The sequence below is a fragment of the Phoxinus phoxinus genome (genome assembly GCF_949152265.1).
Source record: "Phoxinus phoxinus genome assembly, chromosome: 17".
Lineage (NCBI taxonomy): Eukaryota > Metazoa > Chordata > Actinopteri > Cypriniformes > Leuciscidae > Phoxinus > Phoxinus phoxinus.
In genome coordinates this window covers 25,684,672-25,703,267 of record NC_136892.1, presented here as the reverse complement: position 1 = coordinate 25,703,267, position 18,596 = coordinate 25,684,672, and the positions used below count along the sequence as shown (strand labels likewise).

Genomic DNA, 18,596 nt, shown 5'->3' with positions numbered 1-18,596 from the left:
GTGGTATATCACGCGGCTACGTCCTCCTCATGTCCTGCTTCAGCTGTACTGTATCCCCAGCCCCGATGATCTTGATCTTGTTGTGTTTTCAAATACATTTGGCATGTTATCAACATGTGTTCCAGCTCTACAAAACCTAGGAAGCAAACACAAAAAGAACAGAAGCATTTAAAGTTGGCATGAAATGAAAATTCACCCCATCAATTCTAAGTGCAATTCATCCATGCATATGTTTCTTTTGGCCCCCCAAACGCATACCTCAGGTCTTTAGTGACCCGGGACATCATTCACTACCCTCCTCCTCATTCATTTTTTCAGTTACACGTCAACCTTCTTAGTATTCTTCATTGATTTTGAAATAATAGTTTTGAGAATATGTTTGAGATCGCAAATATGAGCCAGATGCTGAATGTACTGAAATGAGCTCTGACGAGGACAGTGATGATGATGATGGTATAAAACATCTGCTCAAACCGAACCCTTTCCAAGCTCCGAAAGGTAACAAAATATGCTTTATTTTATTCTTCTGTAATTGTTACTCTAATACCAGAAGAGTTTTATATCATCGCGGCAGGTAGAGATCCATCCTGTTAGATAAAGATCCGGGTCGCTAAAGACCCAAATATGTAATAATGATTGATGAAACGTTCATGCATTTAAGGGTTAATTATAATTTTTTGGACCCCATAATCATAACAGGACCTCAGACTTCTCTCTGGTGACGTATGCAGGACTTCTCCAATCATTTAGTCTGCTTAAACTCCTCCCCTGCAAGCTAGCACACACCCACATCTCAAAATCCAATCAACAACTGATGGATAGAACCAAGTCCCCACCCTACATTTAAAAAAAAATTTGGTAAGCCGTTACACATGAATTTACCTCAAAATACGGAAGAAAAGATCTGTTGCTACTTTCGTTTCACTGCGGCTTTAAAATCCACTTATTGTGGTTTTTAGTTCATGTCTATTAGCTTTTTGATCCGTTGCTGGTGTCCTAAAGTTGACGAAACACTTTTTTACTTTTTAAAATGATCAGTTATAAATAATGTTAGTAATTATTTATAATAATTATTGATGTTTTATTTATTAATATTAATGCAATTATTATTTGTAAATTATTATATAATTGGTTTAATTATAATTGATTATAATTATATAATTTAATATTTTTTTCTTCAATGGTTCAGAAATGGATACATGCCATATATGCAGATTTTTGTACAATCACATGAATTTTGCATTAATAACTACTAAACTAAGGCTATTAAAAAAAAAACCATCTTCGGTACATCCGCAACTTGTTCTTCAAACCATTTAATGGTGATTTTATGAACCGCAAAAAATAATTTTCTTAATTGATAAAAATAAATCTAAACAAATCTTACGTCCAGATCCAGATATTCTCTTAAAATGTAGGTTTTTGTTTTGTTTTAAGGATGTTTAGATATTTTTAACATAAACCAAGACAAAAACACTGATTAGCAAAATGATTTTGGCTGGCTGGAAGAGTTTTAATGTATCAGGTCAGTGCCGAGATGTGCAGGAGCCGTACTGTGTCGTCTACAGAGGCGGAGATGGCTCACTAGCTTTGTAAGTAGGTAATAACTTGGCCCAGTAAAAGGCATCAGCAGGGTAAATTAATGACACAGCATTGATTTTCCATCTTCATTTAGATGAGGAGATGTGAGATGATATGAGCTACATGGAGACGACTAATCTTTCCCCCTCTGCCACAGTCCTTTTTAATATCATATGCTGTTACACTGCAGGCTTAAAGTCAACATGAAACCACATTCACAAGCCATTTTGTGACATTACAGAGTGAAACTACATATCAGTAAGAAAAAAAACTTTTATCATTTACTGAATTCTGCCGAGTAAGAACAAGGACAGTGAATGCATCATTCTTTTGAGCTAATTCTTTTCAAATCAATAAGTTCACAAATTTAAAGGGATAGTCCATCATAAACGAACTCCAAATGGCTCCGGTGGGTTAATAAAAGCCTTCCGAAGCGAAGCGATGCGTTTGTTTAAGAAAAATATAGATATTTAAAACTTTATAAAGTAAAATAACTAGCTTCTGCAACTTATGCGATTAATGCGACGTAGTGCTGATATTTACGCTACGCCATGACGCACTACGCTACTTCCGACGTCATATGTTGCGCAAGTAGACTGTGTATGTTTGGTCAGAAGCTAGAATTTTACTTTGTAATGTGTTAAATATGAATATTTTTCTTACACAAACACATGGCTTCGCTTCAGAAGGCCTTTATTAAACCGTGTGGAGCACTTTTATGATGGATAGAGGCACTTTTATGATGGATAGATGCACTTTTATCGACTTCAAAACAGAAACGCCCATTCACTGCCATTATAAAGCTTGGAAGAGCTAGGACATTTTTTTATATAACTCCGATTGTATTCGTCTGAAAGAAGAATGTCATATACACCTAGGATGACTTGAGGGTGAGTAAATCATGGGCTAATTTTCATTTTTGGGTGAACTATCCCTTTAACTAAACCAATGAATTCACTTATAGTATGTGTGTGTCTTTTGGCTCCAAGGTGATTTTGCTGACCTGTCGTTCCCTGTGCGCAGCGGAGGCCTTCACCCCCAGGGTCAGGGGTGGCTGGGGGGAGGGACGGGGCTAATATGGGCGGTTGGCGTCCTTTGGCCTCTTCAGCTGCACTTTGAGTCTCTTCATGCCGATCTGAAAGCCGTTCATGGACTGGATGGCGGCCTGAGCGCTGCCTGGGTTATCAAAGCTCACAAAGCCTGGAGAATGCAGGGAGAAAGATGGAGACAGAGAGGACGACAGGTTAGCACCAGATGGATGAGAAGGTAATGCAATGGACAGATGGACGTTAGATAGGATTGAGGGAAGGTGGAGTCGGAGGGGGTGTGAGAAATGGGTCACGGTGAGGCCAGAAATGATTTTATGATAAAGAATGAGGCGAGCGTGAAATTAAGGGAGGGAAGGGTGTCAAACAAGTTTACTTAAGTCATCGTGACACATATTTACCAGATACATGTTTAACATTCAACATATATGCACAATCAAGTCAATCAATACAATACAACAGCATACATTTGATACACAATAATCAGAAGCACAGAAAACATGCAAAACCTAACACAATATTCATCCACTCCTAGAATTAGCGAGAAGTTAGCCAGGAGTCCTTTTTAACTCTTTCCCCGCCAAAATTTTTAACAAAAATATGAGAAAATCGTGTTTTGGTCAAAAACTATGTCTGGATTGGATTCAGAACGATGATCAAAAACGTAGATTGAATCCATCAAAGCTTGCATATTCCTATACCTTGTCCTGGGTCGACATTTCATTCGGTAACGTTTGGCAGTTTTGATTTATTTAATGTTTAATTGATCGCGTTAGCTGACATGTGCGTAAGCAATGCTTCTACCGCTTGTTCCTGCTTTTTTTCCCGCCTGTGTTTTGATCCAAAGACTCTGTACTCTTTCAGAAGACGAGTAATAGCGCACCCTAACGTATAACGTAATTTCCGTCAATGGCAGGGAAAGAGTTAATAACATCCAGAATACAGAAAAACTAGCTACATTTTTTTAGAGGCATGAAAGTAGTTTAGCTTTGAGCAAAATAACAGTTTTTCCAGTCATAATCCCCCCCCCCCCCCCCCCAAAAAAAAAAAAAAGTCTGTTAGCTTCGAAGCCATCTGTTGATAATGAATAATTGTCAATTACTAACATATAATTTATTATAATATATTTAGTAATTTATTATGATATTATTTATTTGATATATTATATAATATTATTATCTTCTCTTTTGGGAGAATGGTCCCAAAATATTGATAACATCATCTTAGCCTGCTAATATTCAGATAGCTTAATATCTCCAAAAGTACTGAAATTTGAATGAAAATTTAATGAAATTCTACTACGCAAGCAACCATGTCATAAGCTTTTTTTAATAAGTTATATACTTTAAAACCATTTTAATCTGCTTGCTTGAGTGGGGATTTACTCCTGTGTTAACGTATTCCCATTTTAATTTTATCGAAGAAAATATGTGTAGTGAAAAATTAATCGTTATTATTTTTTCAAAGTGTGCTAGCATATCGATAGCGTTGAAGCTAACAAACATGGACTAAAACAAAGCTTTGATTTTATGGGGTCTTTGTTAGTAGCTTCTTAAAAAGGTAGCTTGAATCATGACATAAGTACATTATTTATTATTATGTAATTATATAGTTTTGTAGTTATCATATTTTCCGTTTCTGGTGTATGGTGTAAATCAGCTTCAATCAGCAAAACTCCAGTTAACAAATGATTTCCTCTCATTTCCTCATCTATTTTCTCACTCTCGTCGGCCTGTCTCGAGGTATTGTGATCACTTCAGCTGGCTCAGCATTTCAGATCATCACGTCTGAGTCTCTGAAACGCCTCCCGCTAACTGCGTTTATATTAAGTTGAAATCGAATAGCGTTGTGTTTGTTCATGCATGGGATGCCTCTGATAAGTCAAGGAGCCAGTGAAGCTGCAGATAGTGCTAATTAAAATATAGAGGTTCACATTAGTCACAAGCGGGACACGCGAACACGCTCCCGCAGTTTCCCCCTTCAGCCTCATGTCCCGTGCTGATTAAAGACATAAAGATGCTACACTACGTCTTCTTTTTTTTTGTCCCCCTTTCATTTTCCATTCATTCTTTTTTTCTGTTTTAAGCCAGGTGCACACCGTGTGGTTCAGATCAAATGATGTGACTTCAGTGAGATTTTTGGTGTAAAATATACAAATTAGCTGCTACTTTGCTTGTGTCACCAGTTTACATTGCAGTTTTCACACAAAACATGTAATAAAGACATGTAACACAAATCTAAAGTGAAAAACTGCATCGATCCCAATTGGAATGCTAAGAGTGTTTTGAACATTTTGTTAATGTGACTGAAAGGAACACCAAGATAGTTGTATATTCTAGAGAACCAAAATACATTGGAAGCTAATATTGAGTGTAAAGGTAATACATCGCCCTTCGGTGATCTTAATTTAGCCCTGCAATCACTAAAATGTATCTCAGATGGCGAAATAGTGGCGAAAAGCACACAGTGTGCACACGGCTTTATTCAAAAGCTTCGCTGTGGTAGAGAAATGAGGTAAAAATGTTAATAGTGTGAGTAGGAATGAGAATAATCTTCACAGGTGTCTTATCATTTTTACCCACCAAAGCATTTACTTTGGTTTGTCGCCCGATCCACAAACACTTTGGAGGAGATGACATTACCGAAAGGCAGGAACATCTGCATCAGCTCGCCGTCCCCAAACTCCTGAGGAAGGTGATAAATAAACAGGTTACAGCCCTCCGGCCCTGGAGACAGAGAAAGAGAGAGAAAGACAAGAAGGATTGTGGGATACAGAAGATTAGAGAAGCGGTTAGACGGGAGAGAAAAAGAGCAGGTAGCACAGAACGGATAAATGGAAATGAGGGGAATAAAGAGAGAGGAGGCAAAACAAAGACACAAATGGCAAAATTAGACTTGGCAAAAGAAGAAACTATTGAAACCGTTTCTCTTTATTGAGCAGTTGCCCTGGCATTTGAAAGTAGCAATTCTCTCCATAAGTTGTGTAGATGAAATAACAGCGTACAAACAAATGCTCGGCGCGCCACTTCCAGGTTCTTCAGGCACTCTTGAAAAGGTGTTTTAGATTAGCTCTTCCTTCAAACTGAGCCTTAAATGAACAAAAAGTGGAGCTAAAATCGGTTTCCAAAAGATTATCGGAGATTTGGGCTTCTTTAAATTCTCATCGGGGTAAAGAAAACTCCTTGATTCGACAAAGAAATATAGTTCACGGATCACTGTCATCGTGGTTTCCTCTGCTGAAAGTTACCTGACTGACCTTGAACATTTCATGAAACTCCCCTCATAAAGTTTTTCATTTCTTGAGACAAATAAGGCCCAGTTTGATCTTGACCACAGACCAACATCCAATGGGAATGACTGCGGCATATACTGGCTGTGCAAGGATATGCTAAACGTGAATGAATTGGTGTAGATATAAGTCTGCAATATGTAATTATATAATCAAAATGGTCAGCTATTGAGTTTGATCAATGCCAATTGACTATTCTTTACCACTGGAACAAATGTGTAATTAAAAAGTGGTATTTTACTTTTATATGCATAATTTCTCAGGCTTTATAAATGCGGTGCTTTTGTATACTGAATTAACTTAAAATGAACCTGTGAAGATCACTGTCTAATAACTTCAACATTAACAAACATTCCAACATTCAATAATGCATAACAGACAATGGGAACTGCAGAAATGAATCACTTTATCTATATGTGCATTCAAACACACGCTGTACAGAAGAGAAACTACAGTTGGCAACTCATGAACACGGCTGCTTGTTGACGATGTTTCTGTACAGTTTAATAGCAGCCACTGGAGGGAGACGAAACCACAATCTTGTCAGCCAAGAACACCAAACTTAACTTCAAACATTATTCTAGGCTATTTCTTCTGCTTAATGTCTGAGGATCTGTAATTTTGTCTTGTCCTGTAGGGTTTGCGGAACTCTTTACTGCTAGGCTACCATTGTACGTCTATTTACTGTAAACAGTTTCCAGTTTGTTTACACACAATGAGAGACGAATCAAAATGATTGTCTGTGGTAATCAATAGCACACCAGAAATGCGATCCATAGATATAATATAATATTCCTACCAGTGTCACATGATCCTTCAGAAATCATTCTAAAATGCTGATTTGGTGCTCAAGAAACATTTATAATTATCAATATTGAAAACGCCTGTTTAATATTTTTTTGTCTACACATTTTTTTCATGATACTTTAATGAACAGAAAGTTAAAAAGAACAGCATTCATTTGAAATAGAAATATTTTGTAACATTATAAATATTATCACTGTCACTTTTGATTAATTGAATGCATCCTCGCGGAACCAAACTTTTGAATGGGAGCATAAGCGGCACATAACAATCGATATATAAAAATCTCACTTTAATAGAACATCTATGAAAAGCCAATTACAGGAAATGTCACAGAGAGTGACCACGTCGAATCTTTCACTCTCACAGGTGACATATCTGGCTGCGGCAGACTCACCTTCTCTCTGTTGCTGAGGGATGATGGGAGGCGGCTGGGGAAAAGCCTGGCTGATCTGTCCGTATGCAGCGGGGAAGGCTGCTGAGACACACACACACACGCCAATGTGTCAGATAACCCCACACACACACTTCTCACCTCTTATTCCAGCACACGTAGACACAGTGCATGCACTTTTTATTAACTTGGAAGCAGGAAAATTACAAACAGCCTCTTTTTGAGTGACAGACCTGCATATTGTTGGACTCCAGCGTAGGCCTGCTGCAGGGGGTCTGCTGCAGTGGGACTCTGAGCTGTAGAGAGAGAGAGAGAGAAAGAGAGAGAGAGAGAGAGAGAGGAGAGACGGGGTCACTGAGTGCATTTGAGTGTGTTCGGGCAGAGCTGTGCGCCGGGAATGAGCTTACCTCACTTCCCTCCCCCTCACCGTTCACCCACAAACAATTAAGCCGTGGCGCTCGCGCGGGACCCTGCCAAGCTTCTCCGCTGCCCGAGATTTGGAAAGACAGCCGGAGAGTGTATGGAGGACAATATAGATCTACAGCTCTACACGGCACATCAATCAGCTGAGAGCTTTCTCAGTAATAAAGGCAATTCTGCCCCGGCCCGCGACGTTCCTGTTCTAAACACTGATACACATACTTACAGCCTGGTAACTTAATGCTGCGAAAACACTAACAGCTACATACTACAACATCCACGCTTTGGATTGTGTGTTCGGAGCTCATTTGATGGACTTGTAACTCTTTTCCCGCCTTTGACAGAATTTCCATACATTCGCTTTTTCGCGTATAGACAACGATGTTGTCAAAACGATCCCTTTTCACATGAATCTGCGAAAATGACTAAAAACGCTGTACTATGCTGCCTGGCCAGTAGGTGGCGATGTCACTTTGTAAAGAAAAACTACGCGCATATAGACTGAACACGTAATGCATATGCACACGGCGTCAGTTTTCAAAAATGTGCGTTTTTGTTGTTTACACTGGGAGACAATACCCGTTGTCAAAAGCTTGCATTTTCAGGACCCCAAAATGGCGTTGTCATGTAAACTGCCAAAATGCATAAAAAGTTTTCTGTTTTTAGTTGAAAATGGTGTTGTTTAAACTTCCCTGCCATTTACGGAATTTTCCCCCGTTTTCCTTTCCGTGTTTTCACTGTTATACGGTAGGGGGCGCTTACATTTAAGTGTTGATAAATAAATAAAAAAGAATGCATGATGCTAGAATAAAACGTTTCAATCTCAGTACTTTGTTTTGAGACATTGCATGTTCAGATATTCATACAACAAATTATTCTGGGGGCCATTACTTACGCAATTGCGCAACTTTTTTAAAAGGCTGGTGGGGAAAGAGTTAAAAGTAAGGGGAATTCAGCCAAAAATGAACATCCTGTCATCATTTACTCCCTCCCATGTTCCAAATAAGTATGAATATAAAAGAAAATGAGCCTAGATTTCAGTGAATTACTCTGCTCTGGAAAACCTGATTCTGATTGGTCAATTGCATCATTAAGACGTCATATATTTGCTATATAATGCTATATATCAGACCGCTTATCTGGGTAGCTGAAAGTAATGCAACTTTTAACATCTCTCGTATCACACTGTAGACTTACACACTCTTGTTTTATACAAATGCAACTAACACCATTGTGTATTTTAATAATTGAATAGAGGGAAAATGAGTATAAGTGGAAGCTTTATGAATAATATACATGTAATATTATAAAGCAATTTTTGTGTTACATACATGTCACTATATTATTTTGTTTAATGAAACAGCATGAACAACATGAAAGTGAGGATGATGATACTTTACTTTTTTTTTTTTTTTTAGAGAATTATCCCTTTAAGGGGACCACGGTTCAATGATAGTTGTCGGTCTAATGGTTTTATGGGCAAAGCATTTTTTTTATTAATATTATTTGAGTAGAAATGTATGTAGGTGAATATTGCTGTTAATTATGCATAGTTATTTTGGTGCATATAAATTAAAATATATATTTTTAATAGAATTGTACTTCTTACATCAAATATTTTGAATCTTTATTTGATGAAAATGAAGTTTCCTCCAATTGGAAAGGAAACCACATTTTTAAGCCATTTTAGAGCATATACAAAATAAATATATAGATGTATATGGCCTTTTTGTATAAAAAAAGCGTGAACAACATGAGTGCGAGAAAACAATGATTAATGATAATTAGCAATTATGAACTATCTCTTTAAAGGGAGCACAGTTCAATGGGGGTTGTTGTGTAGTCTAATGGTTAAAGTACTGGGCTGGTTGTTGGACTGAACTCCAGAAGGTGTGAGCTAACACCACCGTGCCCTTGAGTGAGTCACTTTAAATGAAAACGTCTGCCAAATACAAAGCATGCACATATATAACTATAGCCACACTACAACAACAACAACAACAACAAGTCACTCTACAAAGCTGACGACACCAAACAAACATGAAGAAACTACTCACATCTTTCACTCCCTCTGTCTACCGTAAACTGTATGCACACACACACACACACACACCAAACACACACAGTAATACGACACTAACGTTTGAGGGAGTTCTATACCTTCTGAGAGAGACGACAGGAAGCAGCTTCCCTGAACCCCAAAACAACTTCTCTGTGCCACGCCAAGGCCGCCCTTCTCCGAGTCTTCCCTAAACACCACTTCCTGCAAAACTGGGATACAGCCGGGAGACAGGCATTTGCTTTTCTCTGTGGCACTGGACATGAATACCACTCCACAACACACACACACACACACACACAGACTCGCACTGTGACAGCTGACAGCCGACCGCTGGCCATTTCACAACTCCAAATGCACTTATCAAATAAAGTAGCTTCGAGAAACATATTTAATAACATGTTTTTGTGTTTAATAAAAGACTGCCGAGTCATCAAATAGAAGAACACTTCCTAAACACATAAGTAAAATGCTTTATGTGCAAACATAAAATTTGATTATACTGCAAGAAATACTGTAATTCACAAACCAGAGCTGACATTAATCGTCAGAATAGGATGATGAAAAATGTTAGTGTTATACTTAGTCATGTATTTTACTGATGCAAAAAGTAACCATAAAGTTTGCCTATGGAGTTTTCACATATAATTTAAGTCGGTTCCACGCTATTAAAATCCGGCAAAGTTCAGCTGTATATCTGTGGATGAGAGTGTGCAGTACCTGGGTAAGGATGTATTCCGTTGGTGAACATGGCCTCCGCCGGGCCCTGTCCGTTGGCCTGAGGAGGAGGCAGCCCTGTGAAACCGTTCACACTGATTGGAGATGGGATGCTGGTCACCGTGGGAGCCGTGATGCCAGGGGGCGTGCTTCCACCTGGGGGCGGGGCCAAGGAGAGGACACAATATTTGAAATATTCATAATAAATACGTAACGGATTTGCTGGGAATAGAGGGTTCTCTTACGTAGAGTTCTCTCGTACTGCGTCGAAGAACGCTACGGGAAAGATATTTCTTTGTCGAGATTGAAGCCTAAAATTAATCCTTAATTTTGTAATAATGTAAAACGCTTTTCTGAAGCATACAACCTAGGCGGAGCAATACAGCTCACCCATTGGCTGCTCTGCCAGAAAAGCACAGCCTATGCGAGGCCAGGACGCTGACCAATGAGGGCGCTTCGCGCCCTTCTGCGTCACCTCCCGCCCAAACAGGCGTGGCCTAGGCCTATAAATACGAGCATAGCTGTCTAACACGCCGATTTTCTTAAATTCACGAAGCTGCACGCATCGCTGGATTGGATTCGAGCCGCCACAGCCGTTTGGAACAAGCACCTCAGCAGGACGAGCCCTTACCTGAAGCCGCTGGTCATCGCCGCCTTCAGCCGCCGTTCCCTGCTGCGCTTCTCCGGCGTGGAATATCCTTTACATTATGTGTGTGTGTTTTGTGTGTGTGTTCGCCGTCGCGTCACACAGTTTTTCCACACTAAAAGAGCCGAGCGTCTTTTTCAAGATGTCTCGCACCTCCTGTGGCTCGTGTAGAGCCCCGCTCAGCGACGGGGACCACGTGCTTGTGTTTCCTGCCTGGGTGATGATCACGCAGCTTCAGCTCTCGTCGATGGCGGCTGCCATCACTGTAATTTGATGCCTACGGTGACTCTGCGGACTCGCCTGGCGTTCATTTACTGAAGCTGCATCTTTTCCGCCCGCTGTAGTGCCGCGCCGTGAAAAGCGCCGTGCTTAGCAGAGCCCGGAACCTCCCTCCACCACGAGGTGCTCGCCGCTGCTGCCGCCAGCTTCTCCGCCCGCTTCGCTGGACTCTCTGACCGACGGACAAGGGCCGCTGTGTGCCGCCGCGTCCGTCATGGACGAGGAAGATGAAGCCGTGTCTGTGGAGGACGACTGCTGTTCTCTCCTCGCTTCGGGTAGCGAGGGATGGGCGAGCTCCGAGGATCTCCCCTCCCCCGCCGCTCGTGAGCGTTGACGGAGAAAGACCAGCATCGATGCGCTTACCGGCTGGATGGCTGCTTTTCTGCAGAGGAACGTACGTTACCGTCCTCACGACCCGCGCCTTTTTCTTCCTGAATTCACGAAGAAATCGCGGAGTCCCGGAAAGCCCCGTTTTCAGCCAGGATGCGCACTTCTGCTTCGAGGAAAGCTACAGTGTTAAAATCCCGCCGCGGCCGGATTTCACTAAAATGTCTCGCTCGCACAGTCCCAACATTCGCGACCGTGCCAGTGTATTTTGCAGTCACCAAATCGGCATCAATGCCCGTTTGCCTGCACACAGACGCCGTTTTCACGACGCCCCAGGTAAATCTGAAAATGTATTTACTGGTGTCCCGGCCACGGCCGATGGTGTAATGTGTGTATCCGTAATGCCCACGACCTAGTGCCCATTCATACACACAAGCACAGCCCTACACAATACAGGGCTTGCACACATAAAATCGACTCCTGTCGGTTGTGCTTCACATGTAAGTTAGTGAACGTGCCCGCTTTTCAGTGCCCACAATCACTACACACTGCATGTCCCGTGGTTTCTGTAAAAACGAAACGAATGTACGGTCAGTCGGTTCTGATAGACAGTACTCTCTGTGCTACACGGTGTCCCGGCCATGGCCGATGATGTAATGTGTGTAACTGTATGCCCACGACCCAGTGCCCATTTGTACACACAAGCACAGCCCCGCACAATACAGGGCTTGCACACATAAATCGACTCATTTCGATTGTGCATTATATGTAGTGAGCGTGCCCGTTTTCAAGCGCCCACAATCACTACAAGCTACATGTCACACGGTTTCTATGAAACGAAACCAATGCACGGTCAGTCAGTTCTAATAGACAGTACTTCCCAGTGCTATAAATGTACCCGCGTTCACGCACCCACATTTATTCTCAAACATGCCGAGCCGTACGGGGCTCGCACCGCACGCTCTCTCGTTCAGCTGAGAGAGCTGAGAGCGCGCGCGGGCTGCCCGCTCGATTAAGCGCGCCCCCGCATCACGCTGCAATGGCGCCCATGTTACAGCACACGACTGCTCTCGTGTCGCCGCCATTTCGCGACCAGAGCCCGGTTTTTCAACCCGTGCAAGCACAGCCCTGAACAACACAGGGTCTGCACACATAAAATCGGCTCATGCCGATTGTGTTTTACATGTAGTGAGCGTGACCCACTGCCAAGTGCCCACAACCACTACACACTGCACGTTCCGCGGTTTTCTGTAAAAACGAAACTAACGAACGGTCAGTCAGTACACAAACACAGTGTCCCCGGTGTTATAAATGTGCCCGCCACCAAGCGCCCACGTTTATTCACAAGCATAACGAGCCCTACGGGACTCGTCCCGCGCGCTCTCTCTCGACACAGAGAGCCGAGCGCGCGCGGGATGCATACTGTGTTAAACATGCCCCCCGCCTCACACGCCACGGCGTCCATGTCACAGCACACGGTTGCTCTCGTGTCGCCGCCATTTCGCGACCAGGGCCCAGATTACATTCAACCCCTAGTCACACGTGCAGATGCATGGGAAAGACTTCCCGGGGTCTCAGAATGGGTGCTAGAGACTATAAAAAGAGGCTATTCGCTACAGTTTCATCGACGCCCTCCCCGTTTCACGGAGAAAGTCGAAACCACGGTGAAAACAGAAGTAGCACATCTACTTCGAGCCGAAATAGCGAAGCTATTGAGCAAAGGGGCCATAGAGCCTTTATCTCAGAGCGAAGGGGGTCTGTACAGCAGATATTTCCTGGTACCGAAAAAAGACGGGGGTCTCAGACCCATTTTAGATCTAAGGCGTCTGAACAAAACGCTAACAAAGCGGAAGTTCAGAATGCTCACGACCAGAAGTTTCCTCGCGCAAATCCGCCGAGGAGACTGGTTTATGGCGATAGATCTGAAGGACGCGTATTTTCACATACAAATTGCGTCACGTCACAGGCGATTTTTGAGATTCGCCTTCGAGGGCCGGGCATATCAGTACACAGTCCTGCCATTCGGCCTGTCTCTAGCACCTCGTACATTTACAGTGTGCATGGACGCGGCGCTGGCACCCCTGAGACTCCGAGGCGTTCGAATTCTGAACTATTTGGACGATTGGCTGATTCTAGCTCAGTCGCCGTCAGAACTCGCTCACCACAAGACACTAATACTCGATCACCTCGAGTGCTTAGGTCTGAGAGTCAATTGGGAGAAAAGTTCACTGTTTCCCAGTCAAAGGATCTCCTTTTTAGGACTGGATCTGAACTCACTGTCTATGACAGCACACCTGTCATCACAGCGCAGGCGAAATACCCTGCAAATGGCGAAATCCTTCCGCAGCGGCCACATAGTGCCGCTCAGGAGATTTCAGAAAATGCTGGGCCTCATGGCCTCAGCCTCTACAGTGCTGCAGTTGGGCCTGCTGCGCATGCGCCCACTACAGTTCTGGTTGAGAACGCGCGTACCGCGCCAAGCAGGGTTACACGGTCGTTATCGCCTCAAGGTCACTCAGGAATGCATTTCAGCCCTGACACCATGGAGAGCGTCAGACTGGTACCGGTCAGGTGTAAGCCTGGGGACTTCCTCGAGCCTGAAGGTGGTGTCCACGGACGCGTCCACCTCAGGTTGGGGAGCACTGCTCGACGGCAGACCGCTCTTTAGCCAATGGGCAGAGCGAGCCAAACTACCGCACATGAACTGCCTGGAAATGATGGCGGTGGACTTTGCGCTGAGGCGCTTCTGTCCCCGGATAAAAGGACACCACGTCCTGGTCCGCTCGGACAACGTGTCGGTAGTAGCCTACATAAACCACCAGGGTGGCCTGAGGTCCCGAAACCTATTCAGGTTAGCGGAACGCATACTGGTGTGGGCCCAGCACAACCTGCGCTCGTTAAGAGCAATGCACGTGCCAGGCCACTTGAACGTAGGCCCGGACAGACTCTCACGGAACAATGTTCCTACGGGAGAGTGGTCCCTACACACACAGACAGTGCGTCTGCTGTGGAAAACGTTCGGCAGAGCGGAAATAGACCTGTTTGCAAACCAGGAAAACGCTCACTGCCCAGAATTCTTTTCGAAGAGCACGAACGCGCTGGCCAGAGTCTGGCCCCGCCGTCCGCTCTATGCTTTTCCTCCTGTCTCACTCCTGCCTCAAGTGCTGGAGCGTATCAAGGAGAGCGGATGCTCAGTACTACTGGTTGCTCCATACTGGACGAATCAGACCTGGTTCCCAGCTTTGATGCGACTGAAAAGTACTGCCCCGTGGCCGATTCCAGTGAGGAGAGACCTCCTCTCACAGGCCAAGGGCGCGATTCTGCATCCTCACCCCGAGCTTTGGTCCCTACACGTATGGGCCATAAACGGGTACCCGCTAACCTCCCAAGAGGAGTGTTAGACACGATCGAGCAAGCTAGGGCTCCGTCTACTAGACGGCTCTACGCTTCCAAATGGTCGGTGTTCTCTGGATGGTGTTCAGATCAAGGTCTGTCACCACTTCAGTGTGGAGAACCGGAGATTCTCTCCTTCTTGCAAGAGCTATTGGATAAGGGAAGAACCCCATCCACGCTCAAAGTCTATGTGGCTGCCATATCAGCGTTCGTTAATCCAACGCTTGGCCGTTCACTAGGCAGGAACGACCTGGTGGTCCGCTTCCTTAGAGGCGCCAGGAGGTTAAACCCTCCAAGGCCCCCCTCAGTCCCCGTTTGGGACCTTTCTACAGTGTTGAACGCTATGAAAGGGGCCCCTTTCGAGCCTATTCACTCAGTTGACATGAAACACCTGTCTTTCAAGACCGTGTTTCTTTTGGCTCTCGCTTCAGTGAAGCGTGTGGGAGACTTGCAAGCGCTCTCAGTGAGAGCTTCTTGTATGGAGTTCGGGCCAAACGACTCTGTAGTCGTATTGAAACCGAAGCATGGGTACGTGCCTAAGTCCCTCAACACACCGTTCAGGGCTCAGGTCATCTCCCTGTCGGCCCTGCCGGCCTCAGAGGACGGAAATAGCTCCCTTTGCCCGGTCAGGGCATTAAGAGCTTACGTGTCCCGCTCCGCTGTTTTTCGACAGACGGAGCAGCTCTTTGTTTCGTTCAGCGGACGCTCCAAGGGGCGAGCCGCGACGAAACAGAGTCTGTCTCGATGGGTAGTGGACGCCATTGCGCTAGCCTACGCATCTAGAGGTTTGGAATGCCCTTTGGGCATCAGAGCACATTCCACGAGAGGCATGGCCTCTTCATGGGCTTGGTATAGCGGAATCTCGTTACAAGATATCTGTATGGCGGCAGGCTGGGCCTCCCCGTCTACATTTATTAGGTTCTATAACCTAGAGGTTCCTGCGTTGCAGGCTAAACTGCTCTCGGTCTAGAAGACTAGTATTAGTGTCCTGCCCCGCGCTGCGGCCCAGGTCACTTCAATGTTAATATGTATAAGTGTTCCTGCCCCGCGATGCGGCCCAGGTCACTTCAATGTTTAATGTGTATAAGTGTTCCTGCCCCGCGCTGCGGCCCAGGTCACTTCAATGTTTAAGCATCACTCACTGACAATGTGTCCCTTGAGCATGCTATTACCCCTCATATATATCTATATTTACATATATATGCTGTTATGCCTTAAGAGGCACTACTATAAAGGGATGATGCTAATTTAGCCGCTCTCCCTATACTTCTTGGGGTAGGCACTTGTATACCAGGGCGCGCGCGCCCTTAGGTGTCTGTGTCGGTCCAAGAGCACGCACGGCGTTTTACATGGGGTTCCCGTAGCGTTCTTCGACGCAGTACGAGAGAACTCTACGTAAGAGAACGTACTCGGTTACTAACGTAACCTCGGTTCTCTCTAGAAGAGGGAACGAGTACTGCGTCTCATGGCCGTGCGTGTCCGCGCTGCGTCGCTTCATTGACGAAAATCGGCGTGTTAGACAGCTATGCTCGTATTTATAGGCCTAGGCCACGCCTGTTTGGGCGGGAGGTGACGCAGAAGGGCGCGAAGCGCCCTCATTGGTCAGCGTCCTGGCCTCGCATAGGCTGTGCTTTTCTGGCAGAGCAGCCAATGGGTGAGCTGTATTGCTCCGCCTAGGTTGTATGCTTCAGAAAAGCGTTTTACATTATTACAAAATTAAGGATTAATTTTAGGCTTCAATCTCGACAAAGAAATATCTTTCCCGTAGCGTTCTTCGACGAAGTACTCGTTCCCTCTTCTAGAGAGAACCGAGGTTACGTTAGTAACCGAGTACGTTTTTACGAATGCCTGTTGAGACCCTGGATCACAAAACCAGTCACAAGTCGCACGGGTATATTTGTCTGGGTCAAAATTATCCATTTGTCTTTTATGCCAAAAATCATGAGGATATTAAGTAAAGATCATGTTCCATTCCATGAAGATATTTTGTACATTTCCTACCGTAAATATATATAACATTTATTTTTGTGAGTGAATGCAGCACAATCGCGAACATAAACGCAAAATTTGGCGATTTTCTCAATGTTTTTGATTTTTTTGCACCCTCAGATTCTAGATTTTCTAATAGTTGTATCTCGGCCAAATATTGCCCTATCCTAACAAACATCCATCGATGGAAAGCTTATTTATTCAGCTTTCATATGATGTATAAATCTCAATTTCAGAAAATCGACCCATGTGACTGGTTTTGTGGTCCAGGGTCACATATGTATTGTTGTATTGGTGCATAATACATAAATAAAAATCGTTCTTTTTTGTGTTTACTTATGTAAAATAATGAGGGTGTGTTTTTAACTTATAATTCCAACACAAGTTTTATTTTTGGATTTTACATTTATTTTTGCATCTAATATTTAACATTTTTAATCTTCATTTCATTACGACGATGATTCCCCACTGATTGGAAATGCCTGAAGCTCAATCAGATTTAAGTTTTAAATAAATATAATAATAACTAATCATGTATTATTTATATAATAAATTTGTTACAATTTTACAACAGAGCATGCTCTTATACACCATCTCATCTGTGGCTCTTACCAAATATGAATTAAAAAAAACAACAAAAAAAACTTATTTACAATGACTCAAGAAGGGAAAATAAATGATAGCCATGAATAATTAAAAGACTTAAAGGAAAAGTTAACCAAAAAAATGAAAATTCTGTCATTTACTCACCCTCTATTCATTCACCCAGTATGACTGACTTTCTTCTGCCGAACACAAATATATTTTGAAGAATATTGATAGCCAACAGTTGATGGAACACAATGAAATATTCCACAGTATGGAAAAAATTAAAAATACTATGGAAGTCAATGTGTTCCATCAACTGTCTTGTTACCGACATTCTTCAAAATATCTTCTTTTGTCAACAGAAGAAAGAAACTCACACAGGTTTGGAACGACATGAGGGCGCGTAAAGAATGACAGAATTTTCATTTTTGGGTGAACTACCCCTTTAAGACCTGTTAACACCAAGGGTGATAAATATAACAATAAAGATATAGATTTAAAAATCGTTCTAAACATAAAAGAACAGCAGAGTCAATACCACAACTATGACAGCTGCACAGAGAAACAATATCAATGAAATCACTTCAGAACGATTTTTTCCAGCTGATGAACGATGAAAACATTGACGGTCAATTCAGAACGCACCAGACTTCAAAGAGCTCGAGCATTTAAAGCAGCAGACGACATAACTGCAAAGTGCACTCAGTATAAACAGAATGATTCGTCTGCTGGTGTGGGCACTAATATAGTTATAGTTATCGTTATAGTTATTGTTTTTTGTGTGAATGGGCCTTTAGTCTGGGAAAGTCTGTGTGTGTGTGTGTTTCCTCACCTGATGTTGGGGTCATGGGAGCCCCAGGGAGGCCGTTGATGGTGGCCATGTGTTGCATCTGTGCGGCAGCAAAAGCCGCCATAGGGCTGAGATATCCTCCCTGACCCACTGATGCCATCAGCGCTGCCTGCTGCTGAACCTGACGGAGAAAAGCCCCCACACACACACACACACACACACTACTTTAAATATATATAGGATAACATAATCATAGAACGATAAAAGCACTGTG

General features: G+C 43.3%; 1 protein-coding gene across 4 annotated transcripts in view; it reads right to left on the bottom strand.

The window, feature by feature from the left end:
- celf4 (CUGBP, Elav-like family member 4) overlaps nucleotides 1-18,596 on the bottom strand; it is a 90,393-nt gene continuing 71,797 nt past the window's right edge. For 2 of the 4 annotated variants that reach the window (XM_079585204.1, XM_079585207.1), the window contains 8 exons: nucleotides 18,365-18,503; nucleotides 10,314-10,466; nucleotides 9,695-9,805; nucleotides 7,348-7,410; nucleotides 7,118-7,198; nucleotides 5,210-5,353; nucleotides 2,585-2,781; nucleotides 1-136 (listed from right to left, as the gene is read on the bottom strand). In XM_079585204.1, the coding sequence (XP_079441330.1) occupies nucleotides 2,654-2,781; nucleotides 5,210-5,353; nucleotides 7,118-7,198; nucleotides 7,348-7,410; nucleotides 9,695-9,805; nucleotides 10,314-10,466; nucleotides 18,365-18,503 (819 nt within the window). In that variant the 3' untranslated portion in view covers nucleotides 1-136; nucleotides 2,585-2,653. The remainder of the gene's footprint in view (nucleotides 137-2,584; nucleotides 2,782-5,209; nucleotides 5,354-7,117; nucleotides 7,199-7,347; nucleotides 7,411-9,694; nucleotides 9,806-10,313; nucleotides 10,467-18,364; nucleotides 18,504-18,596) is intronic. The other 2 variants (XM_079585206.1, XM_079585205.1) reach the window with 2 other exon arrangements.